The following is a 21327-nucleotide window of genomic DNA, read 5'->3' as shown; positions in this document are numbered from 1 at the left end:
TCTATACTGATGGCAGGGGGGGTGCACTGAGGGGGGTCTATACTGATGGAGAGGGGTGGTTTATCCTGAGGGGTGTCTATGCTGATGGAGAAGGGTCTGCACTAATGGGGTTTAAACTAAACGACAAAATTCCATATTAACATCATTAATGTGATAATTGTGTCTTCATGTGATGCATATGAGGAGAGTCTCTGAACATACCTGGAGAAAATAGTGGCCTTTGAGCTGGGATATTATCGGAAGGAGCAGGTGGCCTGCGTTCCACATAAGTATCCCATAAACCTGCATAGGATAAAGGAGGTAAAGGAGGATCTTTGCAGGCTACTGCTAACAATTACAGGCTTATTTTTTAAGCTCCTAAGGTGAGGTTACACCCAGTGGGGGTTGTGTGTGCACATCGCATGAAGACACAATTATCACATGGTTGATGTTAAAGTGGATGTAAACCCATCCTTTCTAAACTACTGCCATAGTGGTTATCTATAAGGATATACATGCTTCCTGCATGTATCTTTACCTGTCAAATGTCTCCCCTCTGTCTGTCATGAGATCCGAAAAACTGCAGATTCTGTGGGTGGGTCTGATGTCCGGAGCTCGGTGGGTGGAGTCGTGATGTCAGTAGACTCCCCGCCCACCTCTACACTCCCCTTGTCAATATGCATTTACTCCTGTGTATTTCTTACACTGAATTTCTGCTATGATCTCTAACATCCAGTGAATAGACAGGAAAGTAACCACATGACTTCAGCATGCCAAATCATGCTGAGGTGTGGAACAGCCTGTCAGGGACATGGCCATCCTAGTACTGGCACTGTTGCCCAGACCCTCCATGGACGCCCACGGACGATCCTGAGACATACATGAGCATGTGCCACGCATCAGCGTGCATTGGCGCAATACGGGGCGTGCGCGATGGGTGGGAATTAAAAAATAATACATGTCTTAGGCTAGTGCACGAGATATGTAAATCACCTGTCACTCACAGCAAGGGGGAGGATTTGACAAAGCTTTTCTCTGTTTGTCAAGTTTTATCTCACTGAACAATAAAAGAGGATTGCTCAGAGCTGGATTAACTCTTTGTGGCAAGACTGGGCTCAAATGATAGGAAATCTTATACTCTACATTATGACATAAAAAGAAAATTTCGGGTTTACATCCACTTTAATATGGACTTTTGTCATTTCGTGTAACCACTTCCTGCCCGCCGTATGCAGAATGACGGCTGGGAAGTGGTTCTGTTATCCTGACTGGGCGTCCAGCAGGATAACATGCCGGCGCGCACAGCCTGACATGCCGCATCTCCGATCGTGATAAGGAGCCTCTGTCAGAGGCTTCTTACCACGTGATCAGCCCTCTCAGTTGTGCAAATCACCTGTAAATCAGTGCCCAGCAGTGTCCCAACAATAAAGTGTGCCAGTGCCCACCACAGTGCCAATCAGAGCCCACCACAATGCCAATCAGTGCCCAGCAGTAACACCTGTCAGTAATCTCTCAGTTCCTCTTCAGTGCTGCCCATCAGTGCCACTTGTCAGTGCCAATCAGTACCACCTATCAGTGCCAACCAGTGCCGCCTGTCAGTGCCCATCACAGCCGACTGTCAGTGCCCATCAGTGCCGCCTATTGGTGCCCATCAGTGCTGCATATCAGTGCCGCCTATCAGTGCCCATCAATTCTACATATCAGTGCCTCCTCATCAGTGCCCATCAGTGAAGGGGAAAACAACATTTTATGACAAAAACTAAGAAAAACTTTTGGTCTTTTTTAGTTTGTTTAGCAAAAAATAAAAACCCCAGAGGTGATCAAATACCACCAAAAGAAAGCTCTATTTGTGGGAAGAAAATGATAAAAATTTACTTTGGGTGTTGCATGACCGCGCAATTGTCATTCAAAGTGTGAAATCGCTGAAAGATGAAAATTGTCCTGGGCAGGAATGGCCGAAAGTGCCTGGTATTAAAGTGGTTAAACACCTCATCGAGGATTAATTGAAATTCACGGAGCACGAGCACTATTTTTATTTTTATACATATGGACTGTTGCCGTTTAGTTTAAAAACCACACTGAGGACTGAGTGCAATATCACAGAGCATGAGCACTGTATTTATTTATTCCTTCTATATATGTTTTAGAGAAATATGTTATATAGTGTTTGTTGGATTTATATATTAGTATTGTTTTCATACACTACATATTAGCGCTGCACAGTGTGTTATATTTATTGTATTACCACAATTTGGGGAAGAGTGGGAGTGCGGGCAGCTGATTACAATTATATCTTTTGTGTTTATTTAGGTTATCTTAGGTTTAGTGTGGCAGCTCACAAGATTTCACCCATTGGTTTCTACACTAAAGGGGGTCTATACTGATGGAGGGGGTCTGCACTGAGGGAGGGGCATCTGCACTGAGGGAGGACTATAGTGGGTGGGGTGACACCATGTTTTTCCGCACCGGGTGACACCAACCCTAGTGATGCCACTGGTAACTGGGGACACCTGGTGTAAGGAGGGACTCTGCTGGCAATGCCTGATGTAAGGAGGGACTCTGCTGGGGGCACCTGATGTTAGGAGGGACTCTGCTGGGGGCACCTGATGTTAGGAGGGACTCTGCTGGGGGCACCTGATGTTAGGAGGGACTCTGCTGGGGGCACCTGATGTTAGGAGGGACTCTGCTGGGGGCACCTGATGTTAGGAGGGACTCTGCTGGGGGCACCTGATGTTAGGAGGGACTCTGCTGGGGGCACCTGATGTTAGGAGGGACTCTACTGGGGACACCTGATGTTAGGAGGGACTCTGCTGGGGGCACCTGATGTTAGGAAGGACTCTGCTGGGGGCACCTGATGTTAGGAGGGACTCTGCTGGGGGCACCTAATGTAAGGAGGGACTCTGCTGGGGGCACCTGATGGCAGGCGACGTGGCAAGTGACACACTCAGGGCTCCAACTGATTCTGCATAATGGCGAGTTGAACTATTTAATTTTATATTACAGTGTAATAATAGAAATAATGCGCTTCATTCATCCTGACACCATAACAACCATGGTGCTGTGATGATTGAAGTGCCAACACCAGGTGTTTGGAGTATCTTAATCTGCTGAATGATAAACTTTCTGAAATACACTTAATTCTATTATGGTGTAGGATCCCTCCATCTCTCCTTTCTTTCATTCTCTCTCCTACCCTCCCTATTTTTCTTTATCCCTCATTCATCTCGGACTCGAACCACACCTCCTTTGAGCCATGCCCACTATTTAGCTTAAACCACGCCCCTCTTTTGGCGCTTTGTGCGCCACATTTTTCTCATCCCTGCTACGACACACCTACAAATGAATGCCCTGCCCCTAATTAAAATAAGACCCCCGCCTACAGACACAAAAAGTGTCCCTATAAGTTTTTTGACAATGTTGGCAACTATGGGCAAAGTAGTTTGATAACAAAGCTCTCCCTGGCAAACCAAATTTTTAGACAGACAGCAGACCACAATTCAATGCTGTGAAATGAGACCTGATATCCCCTGCACTGTGTTTCATATTAGGATGTAATGTCACTTTATATAGTCCAATGCAGATTGCTCACCCATTTGCTAAACTGTTTTGCATAGCTTCCTAAACTTTTCAGTTGTGTGTTATGCCGGCTGGCAGGGAGGGGCCTAACCCCAGCACAAGGAAAAGTTTCATTGAAACTAGTCTGATAACTCTGCACGTTTTTTAAATCTCTGTTGGAGACAGAGAAGGTGGACTGGTTTTTAAAGTCGATTATTGTTTTAAAGTCAACGTTTAATGGAGACACCGCACCTCGGAATCACATTGTATGAGATTGAAGCCTGGACTGAATGGCTGTTTTCACCTTTAATTACAATTTTCACACTTATTTTATCCCGATTAACTGATCTGTAAAAGACCAAACAGCTTTGACTATTTTCTAACATGTTGCTGAGCAGATGCATCGGAGATTTAAAGGGACCCCAAGTGGCTTAAAGCAGGGATCCTTAAACTAGGCCCTCCAGCTATTGCAGAACTACGTGTCCCATGAGGCATTGTAAAACTCTGACATTCACAGACATGACTAGGCATGAAGGGAATTTTAGTTCCTGAACAACTGGAGGGCCATAGTTTTAAAACCCCTGGTTTAAAAAGACCAGTACCTGAGTAATCCAGGGAATTGTGCCTATTGGAGGTGGAGAGCGGTGGAGCAGCATACCGGTCTATTGAATATATTCGTTTTCAGGCTCCGTTCACATCTTGGCGTCCCAGATCGCGGGCGGAATCGCAGCGATTCTGCCCACGATCCTGAATCACGGCAAAACGTGGGACGCCCGTGCAATCCCTGTCACTTCCAATAGCACCTGATCGTTTCACGATTTTGCCACGATTATCGCCTGACGAATCACAGTAAAATTTCGCAAACAGAAAAGCGGGACACCTGTCGCCCAAAAGAAGTACAATAACAATACAATAAGAAGTGCAAGTTCAAAATAAAACAAAAAAAAAAAATGTTGCAGGTTTAGTGCGCCATGGCAAAAAGTAGGCGTGGTTTACATGGAGCTTCTCCTCCTCTCCCTCTCGCAGCTGTTAGCTAGATAATTGAAAGGTATACAGGGGGATCTGTACCTGTAACTGCCAGCACCGACCGTCCCAACTGTCAGCCAGGGACAGCTCATCCATAGATGTAGGATGGGTCAAAGCACTGTTTCCCCCCCCAAGGCCCTTGTGCAGTGAACACCCTGCACTCATGGATGATACGCCACTGGTGTGAATGTACTTGTAGGCATCATAACATTTTTAGCCATAAGTAGAACTCTAGCACTTTCCCATTTCCCTGGCAGGCATTTACACAATATGTCTTATATACAAATTCTTACCCCCTCCTGATTATCCCCATTCAGTTACTATACCTGGCTCTAGTGGGCATTGTTGGTGATGTAGAGTTTAAAAGAGAAGAGATCTACATGAACCCTTTCATTATCGATTATGGGCACAAAACCGATAATTGTTGGGACGTTTTTGAGCCGAAAAAACGAAGGACAAGTTTGGAAATTTTCTCCCGAACAAACAATAAATTGAGAGGTTAATGTCTTTCCTGTCCGAACTGTCTGCACGACTCTTAAGAACTTTGCATTGGGTAAGGTAAAAAAGGCTCTGCTTCGATTGAAACAAGTATACTATGATAAGGGTAATAAGGCCCACTCCCCGTTAGCTAGAACATTGCGTGATCGCCAGGGCAGGACTTAGGGTGGTGGGGGCCCCTGGGCTTGAGTCACTTTCGGGCCCTACCTTCTATACATTACCATTTAACGGTGTATAACACGCACCCCAAGTTAAGGAGGGAATTTTAGGGAAAAACGCTTTTAGGAGGGAAGTTTAAGGAAAAAACTTACATTTAAATGCCCATTAATGCAGCCTTGCACAGCGTCCATCTGCAGCTTTGTCCATTGTCATTGCAGCCTTGTCAATGTAGCCTTGTCATTTGCAGCCTTGCCCCAGTGTCATTTGCAGCCTTGTCATTGCAGTCTTCAAGTTTAAAAATGGCGCCGCCGAGATATCTGTATCTCGGCGGCTCTCGGGTCCTCTCGGTGGCTTTGGGGTCCTCTCGCAGTCCCGAGCGAAGCCGAGAGTAGCCAAGTGTTTGGGTACAGCATCACACAACTGCGCAATTGTCAGTTAAATCGATGCAGTGCCGTATCGCAAAAAAAATGATTGAACTGCAATATTTCTATTATTACATTGTTATATAAAATAAAATAGTTCAACTCACCATAAGCAGAATCAGTCGGACCCTGAGAATGTCACTTGCCAACGTCACCTGCCTTCAGATGCGGATTGTCACTTGCCACACATTGTGGATCGTCACTTGCCACGTCACTTGCCACGTCACTTGTCAGCGATGCAGGGTGTCACTTGTCACGTCACTTGTCAGCGGATGCAGGGTGTCACTTGCCACTGGGTTGAAGGGGGCCCCGTCAGGTAGGATGTACGGGGGCCCCATGATTTCTAACATTCAGGGGGGCGGCAAACTCCCGCCCGCTAGCAAGCCCGTTTCGCTGGCACCGCTGCTTATTTCACGGCGACGGTGAAATGATGGTAGCGGTGGAACACACCATAGGGCGGACGTGATGTAATCAGCCCGAAATGATGCAAGACATGGGAGGCAACACGGCCATCATTTCTGGCTGATGACATCACGTCCGCCCTATGGTGCACTCCACCGCTATCAGGAAGTGGAAGTAAGCACAAGCCTGATCGGTTGCCGTGAAATAAGCAGCGGTACTGACGAAACGGGCTGGCTAGCAGGGGCGTGTCAGCGGAGAACTGGTCCCACAGTTAAGCACGGAACATTCCTTTCTGCCCAAGTTAGAATATGGTTCACCTCTCTTTGCGCTGAGAGACTTTTGGTGCCCCCTTGGTGATTGATATAGGCCACAGCTGTGGCATTATCAGATTGGATCCTGACAGGACAATGCCGTAACCTGGGCGTCCAGGCCTTCAGAGCCAGACGCACTGCCTGAATCTCTAGGATATTGATGGGCAAGGTTCTTTTGGTACTTGACCACTGTCCCTGGACAGTTGTCTTTTCTATTACTGCTCCCCAGCCTGAAAAGGCTGATATCTGTCGTTACCACTTTCTAGATGACTTTTTCAGCAGATTTTGGGTTAGTAACCACCAACTGAGGCTTTGGGACACTCTTAGGGACAGCTGCATTGGCAAGTCTAAAGCTTGAATAGTTTTGTTCCAAGTAGACAGGATACTGTTTTGCAACAGTCTTGAATGGAATTGGGCATAGGGAACCGCTTCAAATGAAGCCACCATCTTTCCTAGCAACCTCATGCAAAGGCAAATGGCTCTCTTATGGAGTTGATCTTTGCCTGAGGCAAGAACACCTTTTTCTGGGCTGTATCTATGATCAGATTCAAGTACTTCAACTTTCTTAGCGGTATTAAGGAAGATTTCCCTAGGTTGAGAATCCAACCCAAACTGGTTGTAATGCATTACGCTTTGCTCCAAACAAGCCACAGACTGGTCTATTAGCAAAAGATTGTCTAAGTACACCAAGACTGTTATGCCCTGTGCCCTTAACCTGGCTAGAGGTGGGGCCAGGACTTTTGTAAACACCTGGGGTGCTGTAGCTAGCCTGAAGGGAAGGGATACAAACTAGAAATGCTGCTGTTCTACCTCCAACCACATAAACCTTTGGTGAGCGGGAAATATAGGAACATGTCCACATTGCTTAGTGGGCTTTGTAGCCCATACTTGGCTCCCCTCCCTCTCGGTTACTGAGTCCACTCTTTGTGCATTACTTTGCCCCTGTCCCTGGAACCGTCTGGCTTCTCCTGCTCCTCTCTTACTAGCCCCTCTCTTATGATTATTGCTATTAGGTGCTATATATTAATATACTTTAAAGGAGCCTACTCTGTGGGTTGGTAGCTGTATAATCATATAATTTTACACTGTTTACTAGATTGGGCTGGCCTGACCTATCTGTGCATAGATCCCGACGGTGGTGTAGTAGAACCTGTTTCTAGTGGGACGGTACACTCTGAACCAGTTTCTGGATACTTATAATTGAGACTTATCTCAATATCAAGGTATGGCCGTCAGTCTAAATGTATCTGTACTAAGAACAAACTAATTTAAAATAAACAGATATATAAAATAATAATCATTTTTTTGTCTATATCCACCTGCATTTTAGTTATTTCCTGTTGACTAAAAGCAATTTTTAAATGTACAGTGATATATCACCATTTTAAGACTTATATGTTCTATTTTCAGACAGTGAGGTCCGTTCTCTTTATTTACTATCTGTAGAACCTTGAATGTATCCTGAAGAAGCCCAACGGTGAAACGCGTAGATAGACAAGGGCTCACTGCACATTATGTATTAGTATACATGGCTTTTAATTTTTTTGTGTATTGTTCTATTCTTATGTATTTTTAAATAAACATTGTTTATTTTCGTTGCTTCCTATGCCTTTATAAGTCCAACCTAGGTTTACTGTTATAGTACACCTTTCTTTTCTTGTTTATTCCCTTAATGTACGGATGTGGCTATGTAAGTGCGCTTCTTTCATGTTCATAACTCCTCCTAGAAGGATAGAAACTACTGACCCGATTGTCTCCATGCGAAAGGAGCGGATCTTCAGGAACTGATTTCAATTTTTTAGATCTCGAATGGGTCTGACATCTCCATTTGGTTTTGGTACCATAGAAAGTTTTGAATAAGACCCCAAACCTTGCTCTTTTGTGGGGATCTGTATGATCACCCCCTGAGATATTAATCGGTCTAGTGCACAAAACAGATATTGTCTTTTCTCTGGATCTTTGGGAACGCTTGACCTCAGGAAACGAGACGGTGGAAAATCCGAAATTCAAGCTTGTACCCCAGAGTTACTGTGGATATGACCCATCTGTCCTGACTTTCCTCTTGCCAGATTTTTGAAAACTGCAGAAGTTTTCCCCCCACCTTGGTGAGGGGGGTTGCCTCTTCATGAGGCTTTAGGATTCTGCTTTGCAGATTTCCAGCCCCAAGACTTCTTTTGTCCCTGAGCTTTTCCTCTAGAGTCTGGACGGCGGAGGCCGTCGCTACTGCCTAGAGGCTGAAGCCCCTGGCGCAGGAGAAAGAGCCTGTTTAAATGAAGGGTGTTTATACTTTCTTTTGACTGGCAAAAGAGTACTTTTCCACTAGAAATTGTTTGGCCCCTCCCCATGAAAAGGGAACCCAGTTAGGAGGTTTTTACATGGTGCTTTGGCTGACTAATTTTTTAACCACAGGATTCTACGTATATGTACTAGCATTCATGCCTGATGAATAGAATCTTTAATGGCATAGCATAAAGCTTTTGGTAGTTTTGCCAATTCCCACACATCTTCACTCGTGACCAACACCTTAGACACTGGCGAAAAAACTGATGTGCTCCTGAAAGGAGGAGGGGTTATATAGGGAGTGAACTACCTGGATTGGGTATACCAGGGTCCATCACCTGAAGGTGCCTATATACCCATCAAGTTATTACTTAAGGCTCTGTGTCCCATGATGTACGATAAAGAAATAAATGCTTCCAAGTCAGGGGCCCTCCCTGTTAATATGCCCGAGGATGAAGTTAAACACTTAACGTCCACTTTCACCTACGTGTGACAATCTACAGCTTTGAAGTATTTGGGAGTTTACATCACCCCGACCTTCGCCACATTGCATCAGGAGAACCCCCCCTTTATATTGCCAAATTAGGCTCATGGTGCAGCAATGGAAGAAGCATTAAATTTCCTTTTTGGGACATATAGCTTCTGCTACGATGTCAATACTCCCCAAGCTTCTTTATTTATTCCAAACATTGTCCATACCAGTTCCCTACGTGCATCTGAAAAAAATTGCAAGCAGATTTGTTACAATATGTATGAAATTATAAACGGCATAGGATCCCCAGCTCAGTGCTCATGTCCTCCCGCTTTGATGGGGGCCTAGCATTCCCCAATCTCATTAAGTATTATCAAGCAACGCAACTTCAAGCAAATGCTTCCTGGTTTACCCAGCGCTCTTTTAATAAGTGGACGGAAATTGAAAAATTGTGGTTAGCCCCTATACACCCTAATAGCTTACTTTGGAATGCAAATGCGGAGGTAGCCACTAGTCAGATGTTGGGGGCGATATATATCCTCTCCTCGGAAAAATTACTGACTTCCTTCATGTATAACCCCAACAACAAAGTTTTTATGATGCCCAAGGGCTCTTCCATACCGGTTGCTTATAATACAGATATACTATATACTGTGTCCTTTAGTAGCAATTTGAGTAACTTTTCATTTCTATGCATCTATAGGTTTCTGATACTGTCTTCTGTATCAGTAACAAGTATCATTGTTAGCTTGTTTTTTTTACACTTTCTATATCCATCTCACCGCTGTCATTCTTCAGTTTTTTTCGTTATAGGTCTTGGGGTGAATTGGAAAATGACAATGGTTTAAAAAAAATTATACACAATTACAAAACTATAATTACGGTATTTATAAATTATTAAAACTATATTAGTTTCGTAACACTATGACTTATAAAATATTGGTATAGATTAGTAATACTGAATGCATTGGTTTTGTAGGATTACCTTGATTTTTAAAGTAATTTCTAATACTAATTGATTAGTCAGTGTTAAATATAGCCTTTTACACAGCTAAAAAAACAGGCTTGAGAAAGGGGTAGTGCCTCTGAAATGTGTCTACTACTACACACTTCATAGCGTTAACGTTTTTAAAAGTTTTTTTAAGTCTATCACATCACTATAACCAGACCAGCTGTACTAAGAAGCACAAAATGAGAATCCAAATCTGGTAAAATGTTTTTAATTCCCCTTGTTTTAGTTTATACAATATGCAACATTCCCACTTGCAAAGACAGTGAAACATTCAATTATATACAAAACACATCCTACGTTATTCATTATTCATCTCTTCTGTATAAAATTGTCATGAAGCATTATCCGGCTTTTAGTTCAAGCTGCACTTTTGAATTAATAGAGGTCAGAAATAGGCAAGTATCTCAGGTCAAATACCACCACATTAAAATCCATTTGCACAGATTAAACACATTCTCCATAGAAGATAATGCAATTTTCTAGACCTGGTAAGGAGAGGTGTGCAGCAAAAAAAAAAAAAAAAAAAAATGCCTCCAAGTTCAAGTATTAACAAAATATATAGCGCCTCTCTTATATAAAACAATATTAGGTCCTTCACAAAAAAAGGAGCAGCAGTGTTTTGTCCTGCAGTCAGTTCTCAGCAGCATATCTCTTTGTTTGACCTCCTCATCCAGCACTGTCCTTCTGCAGCCACTAGGGGGCGGTCTAGAACAATACTTTTACTGAGTCCTGCACCTCATGCTTTACTTGAGTTCACAGATGACTTGGGGTCATATCCATACAAGAATGTCGCTGAAATCACAAACATTGCTCCAATGAAGAACACACTAGGGAAAAAAAAAATAAAACATGTTTTAGGCAAAAATCTATGTTAAATATATTTATACAAAAGAAAAAACAGCATGTGTCATCACATTGGATGACTTCCCATGAGGCATTGCAATTCTGACAGGTACAAGTCCCATGAGACAAGGCTAACAGGTACAAGCATGACTTCCAAAAGACAGAGGTATCATGGGACTGGTAGTTTTGTAATATCTGGAGGGCCACAGGTTGAGCACCCATGACCTAAAGTCTTAAACATTAATGTTGTCACTACTACTAAAAGCTTATCTTTTGCAAAACCAACAAATTGACAAAACATTTCATGGTTCCAAATAAACCTCCTTTTCCAACAAATTCATGCACATTAGTGGGATACAACTAGCAGTTGAGCTTCAAAAGGAGCAAAATCACAGCATGAGAATAAAAATTTAAAAAAAATGTTGTAGAGACATGATCTTAAGACTGTGTAGGGGCTCGTGCACATGGGCTCATTCCGCCTTACAGCATAAACATGCTGCCGTTTTGGTTCCCAGGAGCCTCTGGTGCTCCAGGTGCATGCATATAGGCATAAGATCCCGAATGCAGATTGTCTGTTCAGTGGCTTACTTCTATACTCATGCACTACTTTATATAAGTAGTGGTGCAAACCTATATCCAAATGGTTACAGCGCTACCCCTTTATTTCAGTGTGTTAGCCTAAAATGATGTCTCAATTATTAAATCCAAAAAAATTGAAAAATTCTCACTAGTAGCTTATATGTATATTCAATATTTATCTGGAGATGGTTTTGCTGGTGTTACTAAGGCATAAACCTGTATACAGCCGCCTACACCCATTCATATCTATGAGCTCTCTGGCAGCAAAATACATAAGGCATTAACACTGTAAGGAGAAATGCGCCCGTCTGCATGAGCCCCAATACCCTATATAAACTATACACTTTATACATCCCTGCATTGTGAAGAATGAGCTGAATACATATCAAATACCTGATTTTCCTCTGCAGCATTTAGGAGTGCTTAAATTGTCCATGACAGATGGCATCATGAACGTCCAGAACATACAATAGGAAGTCACTAGCACTCCAATAAGACCATTTATTGTTAACATTTAAATTGGCCATACACAAGTACATAGAATGTCAAACCAAAAACTTTCATTTTAAGGTTTGTTCAATTTTGTAATTGGTAATGTGGTTAAACTGATGTTGGTTTTCAATCCCAGAGAAAATTTGAACGAGCACGATGGAAAGTCCATTCACGCCAAAACCGATTGTTAACCGCTTCAATACTGGTCACTTTTACCCCCTTCCTGTCCAGACCCAATTTTCAGCGCCGTCACTGCGTAGTCATGCAACACTGTACCCAAATGAAATGCTCCCCCCCCACAAATAGAGCTTTATTTTGGTGGTATTTGATCACCACTGGGTTTTTTTTTTTTTAGCAAAAAAATAATTTACTTTATTTCAGTTATAAAATGTTGTAAATACCGTATTTATTGGCGTATAACACACACTTTACCCTCCTTAAAATAGGGGGAAAATCGTGTGTGCATGTTATACGCCGATATAGGCTGCCACCGAGGAGACGAGCGCCGCCGAAATAGAGCTAGATCTCCTGTGTACTCGGCTCTGCTCGCATTCACACTCAGTCCCACGACCTGGATGGGCGTTATGTCCATCATAGGATCCGGGCCAAGGGGCGGGACTGGGCATGATGCCAAGCCGAGTACACAGGAGATCCGGCTCTGTCTATTTCAGCAAGGCTGCAGATGGGCACTAATCAGGCTGCAGTGAGGAGCAAGGCTGCAGATGGGCACCGATTAGGCTGCAATGAGGAGCAAGGCTGCAGATGGGCACCGATTAGGCTGCAATGAGGAGCAAGGCTGCAGATGGGCACCGATTAGGCTGCAATGAGGAGCAAGGCTGCAGATGGGCACCGATTAGGCTGCAATGAGGAGCAAGGCTGCAGATGGGCACTGATTAGGCTGCAATGAGGAGCAAGGCTGCAGATGGGCACTGATTAGGCTGCAATGAGGAGCAAGGCTGCAGATGGGCACTGATTAGGCTGCAATGAGGAGCAAGGCTGCAGATGGGCACTGATTAGGCTGCAATGAGGAGCAAGGCTGCAGATGGGCACTGATTAGGCTGCAATGAGGAGCAAGGCTGCAGATGGGCACTGATTAGGCTGCAATGAGGAGCAAGGCTGCAGATGGGCACTGATTAGGCTGCAATGAGGAGCAAGGCTGCAGATGGGCACTGATTAGGCTGCAATGAGGAGCAAGGCTGCAGATGGGCACCGATTAGGCTGCAATGAGGAGCAAGGCTGCAGATGGGCACTGATTAGGCTGCAATGAGGAGCAAGGCTGCAGATGGGCACCGATTAGGCTGCAATGAGGAGCAAGGCTGCAGATGGGCACCGATTAGGCTGCAGTGAGGAGCAAGGCTGCAGATGGGCACCGATTAGGCTGCAGTGAGGAGCAAGGCTGCAGATGGGCACCGATCAGGCTGCCATGAGGAGCAAGGCTGCAGGGAGGAGCAGGGCTGCAGATGGGCACTGATTAGGCAGCAGTGAGGAGCAAGGCTGCAAATGGGCACTAATCAGACCGCTGTGTTCAGCTGTGATTGGTCACAGCTAATCACATGGTAAACCCACGTCATAGGTTCTTTACTGAGATCAGAGATGTGGTGTGTCAGAGCCTCTGGGAGCAAGCGCTTATCTTGCTGGATGTCATAGGTCATCCAGTTTGGATAACTTAACCCCTGCCTGGCCGTCATTCTGCTTTAGGCCAGACAGAATGTGGTTAAAAGCAAAAATTTTCTTTGTAATGTCACTCAATGTGCCGTTTGAAAATCTACTAGTGTACCAGCTTTAGGCCTAGTTCACACAGGCTCCAACTTATATAAAAAAGAGTAGTGTGAACAGCAAGTGTTGTTGAAGCTTTTAAAGCACCAGATATAGTTTGTGAATATTAAAAACCGATCTTATATTGCAGTGCTGTCACCTTAAACAACAAGCTAGCAGGCTTCACCTTGTTAAAAGTGAGTCAGCAGTCCATCTGCTTAACATTCCAAAACTGAAGCCTGAAGAGTGCTTAACCCCTTCACGTCCAAGGGTAAAACAAACAAATCTAAATGCCTAAACACAATTTTGCAACTGACATGTGTTAGTAAAACTGTACATATGGTCACAACTACTTAGTATATCTAGGTGAATTATACTGGGGGGGGGGTGTTAAAGGACAAATTGGGCTTTCTTTTGGTGTCAAATGGTAATGGATATCTGATTTTTTTTTTTTATTATTATCAAAAGGAAAACTAAAATAGAGCTTTATATTTCTTGCAATATCATAAATTTACCAACAAACAACCCAACAAAAATTTAACCTGCTCCTGATGATCGCAGCAATACCACATAAGTGTGTTGATTGTTGTTTGTACCCGTAGTACAGCCTAGAAAAAATGGTGCACACTTTACCTTTTTTTTTATCCTGCTTAAAACACACTGACACTAAGCCCAGGTTCACACTGAGCTGCAGGAATGAAGCCGTGCGAGTTCTTTCACTCCCGCATGTCAGTTCAGATTTCAGCCGCGATTTCAGAGACATCTGTTCAGGTTTCTGCACAGATGTCAATGTAAATTGCAGCCCAAAATCGCAAAAAGTAGTACAGAAAAGTAAAACAACCCGACACCGATACCAATTAAAAAAAAAAAATTTTTACCCAAAATATGCTGTGACCTTTGACCCCAACCTTGGCCCCAACACTGACCCTGCAAACCTTGATCCTGTTAACTTTTTCTTTATTTTATTTATTTTACACAAATACTTTGGTTTGTTTACATTTTCTTCTCCTACAACCCCAGAAGATACAATGTATCTTTTCCTTCAGAAGAAAACACAGGGGCGGGCTCAGTGACTGATCACTGTGATAGCTAATCGCAGGCTATCACAGCGATCCGGTGACCCAGTATAGACAGTCCCGGGTCCCGATCGTTAGTACAAGACCTGGTGCTCTTGGTGGGAGCTCTGCGCTCCCAGCACAGAGACCGGGCTCTCACCAAGAGCCCTGTGTCTCATACGAATGATCAGGACCTGGGACTTTCAGTCCTCGGTCACCCAATTGCTGTGATAGCTCTGTGAAATGTGTGACACAGCAGTGCCTATAGGGCACTGTGATTATGTGTCACAGAATTAAAGGAAGTACATTTGTGGAGATCTTCATAAAGTAGGTTTACAAACTTCAATATGATTCAGATTAATAGGAGTTGGCTAGAAATAACTGAAATACAATGAATGTGATGAATATATGATTTATGCTTTAAGGTCTCATAGGTGACCATAGAGTCTTCCTGAGAAAGAGATCCTCTGTGCCCCCCCCTCTTTCCCATATTCCTTGTTGGCATATACTGTACATATGCAGAACACATAATTGGCCTAAAATGTTTCCCTTTCTCTCCCAGCAGCATACTGCTATACAGGAGATTGGCTGAGACTGAGATTAAGTTTAAGTTAATTTCAGGTACGTAAAGTAGTTGCATTTAATACACAGCTCCTGCTTTTGGTTAATCTAAACACATCACCATCCCTCCTGGGGCAACTACCTTCTTTGCACCCCAATGTTGATTGCTCAGCCATCACCACCATGACAATTATTAAAATGTCTAGATATAGTAGTGCAACTACTACTGAGCTAGTTTCAATAGTTGTTAATATATATATATATTGTTTTTATTGGAGGTTCTATTAGGGTTTATTCAGTTACCTGTTAATGATCCTCAGCTGCGTATAACTATATGATCACTTTGTATGGAAGTACAGACAGGCATGAAACACATCAACATTTCTCTCCCCATGCTCACTGTTTTTCTGTAGTTTTAAAGCATTTTCTACAATAAAAGGTGTTAAACTGGAGTGTGGCCATCTGAATCTTCTGTTCTTTAAATGCAGCTGCAAGCTGAGCCAGTACCCAGTGAGTGGCCAAAGAAGTGAAATGCATTGACTTGAGTGGTGTGGTCTCTTTTCTATGAATCGCAGCCTTCTGAAAACGCATATTTTCCTGGATGTCAACTTAGATCCCATGACTCAAAACGTATACTTCACAATTCTGAGGGTCCTACGGAGACCAGATACTGCCATCTGCTGGATACTGCAGTGTTATGTCCCACATGACCTGTCAAAACCATGTGACTTGCTTCTCCTTCAATCATGGCATTCTTGCTGTGAAAAAGCTGCAGGAGAGGCTGGTCACATGGCTGACGAGTCACATGACCAGGTTTTCCTGTTCCCAGCTTCAGCACTCACTTCAGTTTAATGTTATATTCTTCACACTTCCAAAGAGAGCAGAGCACAATGTACATTTGTAAAAAAAAAAAAAAAAACAGCTGTGCTTTAAAAAAGGGACAGAACTCTTTTTTTTTTTTTTTTTTTTTTTTAAAGCAGCAGCAGCATGGCTGCTTTATACAGTATCTCACAAAAGTGAGTACACCCCTCACATTTTTGTAAATATTTTATTATATCTTTTCATGTGACAACACTGAAGTAATCACACTTTGCTACAATGTAAAGTAGTGAGTGTACAGCTTGTATAACAGTGTAAATTTGCTGTCCCCTCAAAATAACTCAACACACAGCCGTTAATGTCTAAACTGCTGGCAAGAAAAAGTGAGTACACTCCTAAGTGAAAATGTCCAAATTGGGCCCAATTAGCCATTTTCACTCCCTAATGTCATGTGACTCGTTAGTGTTACAAGGTCTCAGGTGTGAATGGGGAGCAGGTGTGTTAAATTTGGCATTATCACTCTCACTCTCTCATATTGGTCACTGAAAGTTCAACATGGCACCTCATGGCAAAGAACTCTATGAGGATTTGAAAAAAAGAATGGTTACTCTACATAAAGATGGGCTAGGCTTTAAAAAGATTTCCAAAACCCTGAAAAAGAGCTGCAGCATGGTGGCCAAGACCATACAGCAGTTTAACAGGACAGGTTCCACTCAGAACAGGCCTCACCACGGTTGACCAAAGTAGTTGAATGCACGTGCTCAGCGTCATATCCAGAGGTTGTCTTTGGGAAATAGACATATGAGTGCTGCCAGCATTGCTGCAGAGGTTGAAGGGGTGGGGGTCAGCCTGTCAGTGCTCAGACCATACGCCACACACTGCATCAAATCAGTCTGCGTGGCTGTCGTCCCAGAAGGAAGCCTCTTCTAAAGATGATGCACCATGAAGCTCGCAATCAGTTTGCTGAAGACAAGCAGACTAACGACATGGATTACTGGAACCATGTCCTGTGGTCTGAGACCAAGATAAACGTATTTGGTTCAGATGGTGTCAATCGTGCGTGGCGGCAACCAGGTGAGGAGTACAAAGACAAGTGTGTCTTGCCTACAGTCAAGTATGGTGGTTGGGAGTGTCATGGTCTGGGGCTGCATGAGTGCTGCCGGCACTGGGGAGCTACAGTTCATTGAGGGAACCATGAATGCCAACATGTACTGTGACATACTGAAGCAGAGCATGGTCCCCTCCCTTCAGAGACTGGGCTACAGGGCAGTATTCCAACATGATAACGACCCCAAACAAACCTCCAAGACGACCACTGCCTTGCTAAAGAAGCAGAGGATAAAGCTGATGGACTGACCAAGCATGTCTCCAGGCCTAAACCCTATTGAGCATCTGTGGGGCATCCTCAAACGGAAGGTGGAGGAGCGCAAGGTCTCTAACATCCACCAGATCCATGATATCGTGGAAAAGAACTCCAGTGGCAACCTGTGAAGCTCTGGTGAACTCCATGCCCAAGAGGGTTAAGGCAGTGCTGGAAAATAATGGTGGCCACACAAAATATTGACACTTTGGGCCCAATTTGGACATTTTCATTTAGGGGTGTACTCACTTTTGTTGCCAGCGGTTTAGACATTAATGGCTGTGTGTTGAGTTATTTTGAGGGGACAGCAAATTTACACTGTTATACAAGCTGTACACTCACTACTTTATATTGTAGCAAAGTGTCATTTCTTCAGTGTTGTCACATGAAAAGATAGAATAAAATATTTACAAAAAATGTGAGGGGTGTACTCACTTTTGTGAGATACTGTAATTTGAACCCAGAGAGTTATAAAAATGTGACTATACCTTGTGGGTACAAAGTCCTGAAGCCAAAAATAAGAAATTAGTGTTGAAAGTATGATGGAGAGAGATGTGGCGAAGCCCTTCAGGATGTTGTCAGCATATTTAATAACAGCGGCAATGACCAATCCACCCAGAGCCTGAAAAAAAAAAAAGGAAACAAGAAAAGAAGGTCATTTATACATCAGGTCCACTATTGTTGCATGGTACTGCATATACTGTATTTATCAGCGTTTAAAATGCACTTTTTCCCCCTGAAAATAGGGGGGAAATCGTGGGTGCGTGTTTTACACTGACAGCCGCCGACAGCTTCTTGCTGGATTGTGGAGCGGCTGAGAGGCAAGTCACACCTAAATGCTTACAACAATTTATGGGCATTCTTAAGGGATTCATTGGGGTCAGTTAAGAGCAGAATAACATCAGCAAATAAATTGATGACATGGAAGAAGTTGTGTGAACAAAATCCTGAAATGAAGGGATGCAGATGGGCACCGATCAGGCGGCACTGAGGCGGCAGATGGGCACCAATCAGGCGGCAGATGGGCACCAATCAGGCGGCAGATGGGCACCAATCAGGCGGCAGATGGGCACCAATCAGGCGGCAGATGGGCACCAATCAGGCGGCAGATGGGCACCAATCAGGCGGCAGATGGGCACCAATCAGGCGGCAGATGGGCACCAATCAGGCGGCAGATGGGCACCAATCAGGCGGCAGATGGGCACCAATCAGGCTGCAGATGGGCACCACTGGGCACCAATCAGGCTGCAGATGGGCACCAATCAGGCTGCAGATGGGCACCAATCAGGCTGCTGATGGGCACCAATCAGGCTGCTGATGGGCACTAATTAGGCTGCACCGAGGCTGCAGATGAGCACTAATTAGGCTGCACCGAGGCTGCAGGTGCGCACTAATCAGGCTGCATTGAGGCTGCAGATGGGCACTAATCAGGCTGCATTGAGGCTGCAGATGGGCACTAATCAGGCTGCATTGAATCACACTGACCATTATTTTGCTTAAAAGTGGTTTATTTAAACGAAAAAAAAAAAAAAAAATGTTTTCCCTGAAACTTGCCTCTTAAATTGGGGTGCATGTTATACGCCGATACATACGGTATTTATTAAGTCTTTAGGATTGGTAGTATTATATCTTATATTATAACCAGTAGCAGTTTTTATAATTGGTCTACTATATATTTTTTACACTAGAATGATTGGGTATTTGGCACAGAGTGATATATGTTATGGTATAAATAGCATAACACTGAATCACATACAGGCTCTCCTCAATTAACGACCAGGTTCCGTTCCAACGAATTGGTCGTTAAACGAGGAGCCACAAGTAATCAATATTTTAAGCATTCTTAACTACAGTACTGTATTGTGAAAAAAAAGTCTAAAAACACAAAACTCCTGCTCAATAACGTTGTTTTACTTTGCATAAATACAGAACACAAACAAAAATGCTGTACTGTACAATACAATGATGTACAGCACATCTTTCGGGTGTGGAGAGCTGGTCTTAACCCGTTTAATGACCGCTCAGGCTAAGTCGTTAAACAAGGAGTATCTGTATAATATTTTGATTAGATGTAGGAACAGATATATGCAGCACCTATATGTTTGTTTTTTTCTTCTTAATGATTTTCTTTTCTTCTTTAATTCTCCAATTTTATTACTTTAGGTAAATACAGTGCATGACTGTTTTTGGCATTTTAATGCTCACTCACTGTACTGTATTCTATTGAGAGGCAGTGTTGTCACCTGATGATTGGACCACAAACACCTCCCCTTCTTCTCATCTCCATTACATAACAAAAGATGCTTGGAAAGTTGATATGTAAAGAACAAATGATCGCCGCTACTCCTGACCAGCCCAGGTGAACAAACGATAAGAAGCGGCCTCAGCTTACATGTCTCCACCACACACCGTGATGCATTTTGCCCGGCCCACCAAATCTTAGTTATACTGTATGACTAAACCCGGATGGGCAGGGAAAGATGCATCAGGGTGTGTGGTGGAGACATGTAGGCTGAGACCTCTTCTCATCGTTTGTTCACCTGGCCTGGTCAGGAGTAATGGCGATCATTTGCGCTTTACATTTATTAGCCCTCTGGATTGGTATCAAAATAAGCCTGCACCCCCATGCTCTGGGACACCTCTACTTTGAGCAGCGCTAAAAGCAATACAACAGGTCACAATTTGAAAGTAGATCAATTTGGATGAGATGTCAGATTACTACACAAAAAGTTATAAGAACATAGGATTTGTGAGCCCTAAAAAGGAAGAGTCCTGTTTGACACCACAGCTGTTTGAAGAAGGCGTGGAAAGGAGCAATAAGGAGGACAGTACAGAAAGTGTAGCATTTCATAGGAACTAATGAGGATTTATTACAGCAGTAATTTGAAATCTGATTGGTTGCTGTGGTGTTCTGCTGTCATTTAAATCATGGATATATATTTGAACAAAAATGATTTGCTGTTTTATACACTGATCTGTGACATTTCACACACAGCTGGAGGATTCACAGCTATGACAAAAGGAAGCAGAAGTGTGATCTACTACCTGAAGGGCTACCACTGTCCAGGTCAGGTTATTGTAGCCCTGAAAGAAGCCTTCCTTTGAAACGCGATCACCGTCATAAATAAATACTCCCATCAGACCAAATATCCCACCAAAGAAACCTAGAAGGGAGGCAAACAAGAGCCAAAAAATTATATAGCAATTTAGATGATCTAACAAAGAAATTAACTACAACTTTGCATACCATATTGTGCCGGAGGTACCCAAAGGTCTTGGTTTAAGCAAGCCCCCTAAAACTCAGTGAGACAGTAGAATGGAGAATGCACTGTTGCCATGACTGCATCCAATTGCATATTGAAGCAGTATTAAGCCCCAAAAGTTTTCTTTTTAAGGCTTTCTTTCTTTTATTTTCACCTGGTGATCTGGCTAGTAAGCCTGTTATTTTTAAACAGAACAAGCTGTCCTGCAGATGTAGCAGTTAGATTTAACACTGATAGGGGTTCTTATAATGGTCAGATTTTATTTACTTACATTAAACCTTTATTCAAAAAGAATACAAATGGTTTGCCGTAACTGTTTATAAAGTGTTAGCTGGAGTTTGGCTTCAATTTGTTTGTGTATTTAAATCTGCTAATACATTTAACCCTTCCCTCCCCACAGACTGGCAATGTTGCTGTCCAAAGGTTTCTCTGTTGCTTCTACATCCAGGGTGAGGGAACTCTAATATAGGAGGTGTGTTACTGG

General features: G+C 43.4%; 1 protein-coding gene across 3 annotated transcripts in view; it reads right to left on the bottom strand.

Annotated features, from left to right (window-relative positions):
- Positions 1 to 10308: 10308 nt before the first annotated feature.
- SLC35A3 (solute carrier family 35 member A3) overlaps positions 10309 to 21327 on the bottom strand; it is an 86570-nt gene continuing 75551 nt past the window's right edge. For all 3 annotated transcript variants that reach the window (XM_073593301.1, XM_073593302.1, XM_073593300.1), the window contains exons 6-8: positions 20626 to 20744; positions 18069 to 18202; positions 10309 to 10943 (exon numbers count right to left, since the gene is read on the bottom strand). In XM_073593301.1, coding sequence (XP_073449402.1) covers positions 10853 to 10943; positions 18069 to 18202; positions 20626 to 20744 — 344 coding nt within the window. In that variant the 3' untranslated portion in view covers positions 10309 to 10852. The remainder of the gene's footprint in view (positions 10944 to 18068; positions 18203 to 20625; positions 20745 to 21327) is intronic.

The sequence above is a fragment of the Aquarana catesbeiana genome, linkage group LG07, assembly GCF_042186555.1.
Source record: "Aquarana catesbeiana isolate 2022-GZ linkage group LG07, ASM4218655v1, whole genome shotgun sequence".
In the NCBI taxonomy this organism is placed as follows: Eukaryota; Metazoa; Chordata; class Amphibia; order Anura; family Ranidae; genus Aquarana; species Aquarana catesbeiana.
Note: the sequence above shows the minus strand (reverse complement) of the source record. Positions and strands in the feature narration are given on the sequence as shown.